Source organism: Zalophus californianus, chromosome 1 (genome assembly GCF_009762305.2).
Source record: "Zalophus californianus isolate mZalCal1 chromosome 1, mZalCal1.pri.v2, whole genome shotgun sequence".
In the NCBI taxonomy this organism is placed as follows: Eukaryota; Metazoa; Chordata; class Mammalia; order Carnivora; family Otariidae; genus Zalophus; species Zalophus californianus.
Genome location: NC_045595.1, coordinates 8264243 through 8271490, shown reverse-complemented (window position 1 = coordinate 8271490; position 7248 = coordinate 8264243). Strand labels below are relative to the sequence as shown.

At 51.5% G+C, this 7248-nt stretch overlaps 1 protein-coding gene across 1 annotated transcript; it reads left to right on the top strand.

The window, feature by feature from the left end:
- Window positions 1–1266: 1266 nt before the first annotated feature.
- On the top strand, window positions 1267–7016 carry SPC24 (SPC24 component of NDC80 kinetochore complex). The gene is made up of 5 exons (XM_027586191.1): window positions 1267–1562; window positions 5385–5529; window positions 5699–5803; window positions 5930–6006; window positions 6807–7016. The coding sequence occupies exons 1-5, from the start codon at window positions 1403–1405 to the stop codon at window positions 6911–6913; spliced, it is 594 nt and encodes a 197-aa protein (XP_027441992.1). The 5' UTR covers window positions 1267–1402; the 3' UTR covers window positions 6914–7016.
- The last annotated feature ends 232 nt before the right edge of the window (window positions 7017–7248 follow it).

The window sequence follows — 7248 nt, the reverse complement described above, 5'->3', positions numbered from 1 at the left end:
GGGGGCTGAAATCATTTCCATGCTCACTCACTCATTCACTCACCCACTCACTTCTGCTGCGACCTCATCTGGGACACTCTTTATATCATCACCTTGGGTTCCTCACAACATGGCAGCTGGGCTCTGAGAAAAAGTATCCCCAAACTGAAAGAGCGCAAGAGAGCAAGAGAGGGCACAAGCTAGCACCAGGCAGAAGCTGCATCCTAGTTTCTAACCGAGGCTCGAGGCTCGTAATTCATAGTATCCTTTCTGCTACATTTTATTTGTTGCACAAAGTCATGCTGAAGTTCAAAAGGAGAATGAGTCTGCCTCTTGATAGGGAGTGTCAAGGTTGGAACTATTTCCGTAGCCATTTTTTGAAAAATATAATCTGTCACACCCAGTACACAAATGCAGATTTTGGAGTTTCCCAAAACAATACTTAACTTTCTGTACACAATGCACTGACTTTTCCCCCATTGTATTTTGTAGAAAATGCTGCTCGTGACCAGCTGAATTGATTTCTTTACCTCAGTTTGAGAAATTTGTCACGTAAATGTGCAGCTTTTCTTTTCTCTGCTATAACCCTTCACACAGCGTGGTGTTTGGTGCCAGTGAGGCTGGGTGCCCAACCTGCTAGTGTTCTATGTGGGTTTTATTTAACGCTTTAATATTGTGCTCACTGAATACCCAGCACCGTCCTCACTAAATCCTCACGCCAACCCCTAAGTAGGTACTATTATGACCCCCATTTTACTGAAGAGGAACAGGAGGTACAGGGAGGTGAAGTCATTTGCCCAGGGTAACAAAGCTAGTAAGTGGGATTCGAACCCCATAAATCTGGTTGCAGACACACACACACACACACACACACACACACACACACACACACACACACACACAAAGCTAGTAAGTGGGATTCGAACCCCATAAATCTGGTTGCAGACACACACACACACACACACACACACACACACACACACACACACACACACACACACACACACACACACACAAAGCTAGTAAGTGGGATTCGAACCCCATAAATCTGGTTGCAGACACACACACACACACACACACACACACACACACACACACACACACACACACACACACACACACACACACACACACACACACACACACACACACACACACACACTCTCTCTCTCTCTCTCTCTCTCTCTCTCTCTCTCTCTCTCTCTCTCTCTCTCTCTCTCTCTCTCTCTCTCCCTGCGCCCATTGGTCATTGCCGGAGACTGACGGAGGAGCTGGCGCAGGCGCACTAGGCCAGACCTGAAGCTACCTCCCGCCCATTCTCTGATGGCTGACGGAGAATCAAGCCAATGGAAATGGGACTCTTCGGGAAAGGGGCGGGCCCTGCGGGCAGTTAAACTTGCGCGGGAATGGTCCTGGCGTAGTCATGGCTGCCTTCCGCGACATGGAAGAAGTGAGCCAGGGTCTGCTGAGCCTGCTGGGCGCCAACCGCGCGGAGGCGCAGCAACGGCGGCTGCTGGGACGCCACGAACAGGTGGTGGAGCGGCTACTGGAGACGCAAGACAGCGCCGAGCAACGACTGCGAGGTCAGGGCTTGGGAGCGGCCGGGATCCGGGTCCGCGTGATGCCAGGGGGCAGCAGGTCCGCCTCAAAACCCTTCCTCCTGGGCGCCCCCATCCCTGCCCTATTCTCCCGTAGACACTGCCTCCTCTGAGCCTCAGTTTCCCCGCCCGTGAAATGGGCTTCAGGATGGCAGCCACCTCCCAGGAAGTTAGTTGGTGAATATAGGAGCTCTCAGGGTCTGGCCCAATTTTGAGCGTTCCGTGGGCAGGAGCTGCGGGACTTGGGGTCCGAAGTGGGGCTCAGGAGTCAAAGCGCTGGGTTTTAATCCCAGCATCCCCACTTACTGAGGTTGTTCAGCTGTTTTATTGAGCACCTGCCGTGTGCCAGGTAGAGTACCAGCTCTGGGTTAGAAGCAGAGAACAAAACAGACCGTGAGAGGGTTGTTAATGCTAGCGGGGAGCGGGGGGAGGCTCAGAGGATAAACAAGGAAAATGGATAAGTAAGGAGGTGACGGGCTAAGGAGAAAAACTGGGTTGTATAGGAGGGAGTGGTGATGTTTGGGGGCAGGTCAGCGAAAGCCTTCTGAAAAGATGATGTTTTAGCAGAAACCCAAGGAGGCTTGGGAGGGAGCCAGGGCTATGGTGAGGATTAAATAAATCGGTGCTGGTAAGGTGCTCCCTGCTTTACATGGAGAGGAAAGTGGATAGATAATACCATTTACATGGACTCGAAGACACCTTCAAATGTAAGACTCTTAAAGCTAAGGGGAAAAAGCTTTGCTAATAAATATCTTAATATGCTACAGAGAGGGCTAGATCAAGCCTCTCCCACAGGTGAGGGGCTCGCCCAGCCTGCGACCTGGATTTCAGGTAACTCATGAGCCCTGCGGCCCCAGTCCAGTGGCTGCCTCCCAAGCCTCAGTGTCCTCGTCTATGAAATGGGACCACTGATATCACTTAGCCATTTTTAAGTGTCCAGTTCAGTGGCAGTAAGCACATTCACATCAGTGTGCAGCCATCCCCACATCTGTCTCCAGAACATTTTATTTTTTTTTATTTTTAAAGATTTTTATTCATTTGCGGGAGAGACAGAGAGAGAAGAAGCAGGGGGAAAGGCAGAGGGAGAGGGAGAAGCAGACTCCCCGCTTAACAAGGAGCCCGATGCGGGACTCGATCCCAGGACCCCGGGATCATGACCTGAGCCGAAGGCAGACGCTTAACCATCTGAGCCACCCAGGCGCCCCAGAACATTTTCATTATCCCCAACTGAAACTGTACTCATTAAACGCTGACTCCCCATTTCCCTTCCAGCCCCTGGCACCCACCATTCTACTTCCTGTCTCTATGAATTTGACTATTCTAGGGACCTCATTTAAAGTGGAATCCTGGAATTTTGTGTCTGGCTTATTTTCTTTTTATTATTATTTTTTTACATTTTCTGTCTGGCTTATTTCGCTTAGCACAATGTTTTGAAGATTCGTCCACGTTGTAACGTGTCAGAATTTCCTTTCTTTTTAGGGCTGAATACTATTCCAGTGTATGGACATACCTCATTTTGTTTGTCCGTTCATCCACTGATGGACAGTTGGTAGCTTCCAGCCCCCGGCTATTGTGAATAATGCTGCCATGAACATGGGTGTGCAGATATCTCTTTGGGTCCCTGCTTTCAAATCTTTTTTTGTATTTTCCCACAAGTGGAATTGCTAGATCACATGGTAATTTGATATTTAACTTTTTGAGAAACTGTCATCCAGTTTTCCACAGTGGTTTCGGTGCCAGGGTTTGTTTTTTTTTTTTTTTAAATGCCTTTTTACAGTTACGTTTCATGCGGAGATACTGTTTGGGTTGAGACTGAAATGACCTAGGAGCTAGGCAGGGGATGGCTTGGAGGAAGCATGTTCCTGGCAGAGGTGACTGCAAATGCCAAGGTCACGAGCTGAGAGTGAACTTGGAGACCCAGGAGAAAGTGGTGCAGGTGAGGTCAGCCACAGCCAGCCCTGCCAGGAGTGAGCCCCCCAGGAGGTGTTTGGAGGTTGTTCTAAGTGTGGTGGATGCCCCAGTCTGAGTCTTCCCCTTCTCTCCGCCTCCTCTCTCTTTTTTCTCTCTTCTCTCTCCTCCCCACTCCATTCGCTCCCCCCTCCATTGATGGTTTGGGGAGCAGATGGCATCACCCAGACTGCCTGGGATTTAGCAGAATGGATGGAGTTGGGGCTGGCGAGACAAGAGTCAGTGTACCAAGGAGCTGGTACACTGGGATCCAGTTCAGATCCAGGCCTCAGAGCTAAGTGCCTGTGGACAAGTCACTGAACATCTTGGGGCTTCTGTCCTTCCCCTCTCCGTGGGGGCAGGGGTTAAGCCACCTCCCTCAGAGGCTTGTGAGGGAGGAGGGCACTCCCAGGGAAGAATCCAAGGTGACTCGGTTGTCTGTGGGGAAGGTGAGGGGAGAAGGGGCCGGAAGGCTGCAGAAGAGAGCCAGTCCCTCAGCTATCCTAACAGGAAATCAGCAGGCACTGTTTGAAACAGACAAATCAAGAAATAGCAGCATAAGCAAATTATTTAGAAATGTGAAGGTCAATGCCAGAGAAAACAGTGATGAGTTGAAAGTGGCTGCTTCAGAGGGGTGGAGAGGCTTGGGGAGGGGGGTGTGCCTGTGTGTGTTTAAGTTTTCACAGCCATATACATGTACTATTTTGATGAAGAATTAACTTAATGTAAGTTTGTAAACACTTAAACGCCAGCCCTTTGGGAAGCATTTCCTTCTGTGTCTTCTCTGAGTTGGCGGGTCTCTTCATGGGAAGAAACATGGTAACCTTGTTAGGGTGTTTTTGATCTTTCTGGATGTTTTGTTCAAAGCATGTTTATTCTGAGTAGGTGCTGGCGATCTATGGTGAATGTAAGATGCAATGCCTGATTAGAGGAAGAAGGAGGAGTGAATCATTCCGTGCTGGAGGGGCTGTCATGGAAGCATGGCCGCGCCCTAGGAGGGGGAGGAGAGTGTCCAGCTGCCCAAGTTGTGCACTGCCCAGGAGGTCTTAAGGGCTGAGTCCAGGAGTATGCAATGGGCAGGAGCACAGTGGCATCCCACAGAGGATAGGCAGGTGGAGGCCCAGGCCTGTGAAAAATGGGGCTTGTTTGAAGAATGATGAGGTGTCTTTGTGGCCAGAGCAGAGGGAAGAGTACACGGTGGGCTGGAAAGCAGGGAGAAAGGCTGTCGGGGAAGTTGAAGGTGCTCAGAGGGACCTGGACCTTATCGTGGAGACACTAGGGAGCCATGGGTGGTCTTCGAGCAGGGGAGTGACTTCACATTTGGTCTCTAAGGCAGCCACACTGGAGGCAGAGAGAAGGGACTGGCAAGCAGGGAGCAAGGAGGAGGCTGTTTAGGTGGTACTGGAGGGACCTGTGAGGGGATTGCCGCTGGCCAGGAGGAGGGGACTGGCCAGGCCTGGATCCCTAATTGGATGTGGGAAGTGAGTGCCAAGCTTCTTGCTTGGGCAACAAGGTTGACCGTGACATTGTAAGTTAAGACTAGGTGTGCAAAGAAGGACTGGATTGATTGGTTGGTTGGTTGATTTCTTTATTCATTCATTCGTTTTGTTTTTTTTTTTTGAAGGATTCAAATGTGTTTTGGTGAAATGGAAGCACTTTTACAAGGTCCGGGTGGAACTGAGTGGTGGGCTTTTGGAAATAGGATCGCAGGTTGGGGCGCCGTAGACAGGGAAGTGAGGAGTGGCTGAGACCTCAGGTGCATGAACCGCCCCCCCCCTTTGTCCTCATGGGGCAAGGGCAGACCCTGGAGAAACCGCTTTGAAGGGCTTCCACCTTCTCTCCACCCCCCCCCCCCCCCAGAGATCCTGGCCATGGAGGAAGAAGTGGCCCAGAGCCTTCTTGATGCGAAGGAGCGGGCGCACCACGGGGGTGTCGAGTTGCAGCAGCTCAAAGCTGAGCTTCGGAAGGCCGGCGAGGAGGACACCCGTCTGAAGGCCAGCCTCCTATATCCTTCCATGTGTGTGCGGTGGCGGGGCCTCGGGCTCACCCCGGAGACGCCTGCTCGTGGATGCTAGGCACCGGGCTTAGAGCCGGGGGCCCTGGGCACCCCCATGGCTGGAGTTCGCGCGGGCAGCCCCCCTCCAGAGTGAGGTGACCTTAACTGCCTGCTTTACTCAGCTCACCCGAGAGCTGGAGGAGCTCAAGGAGATCGAGGCCAGTCTGGAGAGACAGGAGAGGGAAGTTGACGAAGACACGACTGTCACCATCCCCTCGGCCGTGTAGGTCCCTCCAGCGCGTGTGGGGTGGCATGGCCAGTGTCGGGCACGGTCTTGCAGCTGAGTTGGAGTCTCTGCCGGGGTGACTTTCTTTTCTCTCTTTGTCTCTTTTTTTGTGTTCTCGTTCAGGTATGTGGCTCAACTTTATCACCGAATTAGTAAAATTGAGTGGGACTATGAGAGTGAGCCGGGGATGGTCAAAGGCAGTATCCTTTGTGGAGAAAGTGGAGCCTGGTGCGCCGGTGGCAATGTGAGGTGCTGAAGCCGCTGTGGACAGCAGTCCCGCAGGTCCCCCGGATCCCCAGACGACCCCGCAGTCCTGGTTCTGGGCATAAACACAAAAAAATGGAAAGCAGGGACTCGAATGGATATTTGTACACCTGTGTTCATGGCTGCGTTGGTCCCAACAGCCGAAAGGTGGGAGCAACCCAGTGATGTCTCAGCAAATTGCTAGACGAGCACGCTGTGGTGTATCCACACCTTAAAGTAGTATTCCGCCTTAGAAAGGGAGGGCGGGACGTTCTGGCACATGCTAGAACATGGATGTACCTGGAGGACATGACACATGAAACCAGCCAGACACAAAAAGTGAACTGCTATCTCATTCCACGGACAGGAGGGGTCCCTAGAGGAGTCAAAGCCACAGAGACAGGAAGTAAATGGCAGGGGCTGGGGGGGAGGGGGAGGGGAGTCCATGTTCCAGTTTAGGAAGATGGAAAGTTCTGGAGACTGATGGCAAGGATGGTTGCACAACCCCGTGCGTGTACTTAATGTCAACTGAGCTCTACACTTAAAAACTGGTTAAAGTGGTATATTTTACATGTATTTCACCACAATTTTTTAAAAAGATAGTACATTATCAGAATTTAACTTTTTGTTCACAGAAATCTCGTTTGGTCTCTAAATATCATCATACAAGTTTTTCAGAGGCAGTATCTTTGCTCCTGGGGTCCCGGGGTTGGGGGGGCGCTGTGTGTGTCAGGCTTCCTTACATCTGTGCCCTCAGTCCATCACGGCCCCAGTGTCGCCCAGCCTATCCACCTGGACAGCACCCAGCTCTCCAAGAAGTTCATCAGCGACTATCTCTGGAGCCTGGTGGACACGGACTGGTAGCCTGGAGCCTCGGGGACATGTCCATCCACAGCACAAAGCAGCTGTGGTGGGTGGTCGGCGCCTCAGTGGTGAGATGAGCTGAACATTAAATGTTTACATACAAGTGTGGTTTGTTACTGGGTTTCTTTTGGCCTTCGGCCTCAGTGCTGGCCTGGCCTTGGCTAGGTAACCTTGGAGAACTGCCCTTGCGGCTAGACCTGCAGCTTCACGTCACGGCCACACTGTAGGAACGATGCTGTAGTGTATGAGGACATGTCCTGCATCTTTGTCATTTGTGATTCGAGTTGGGCCCTTTTGTATTGACTCGGGGCATATCTTTGAGTGCCACAATGTGC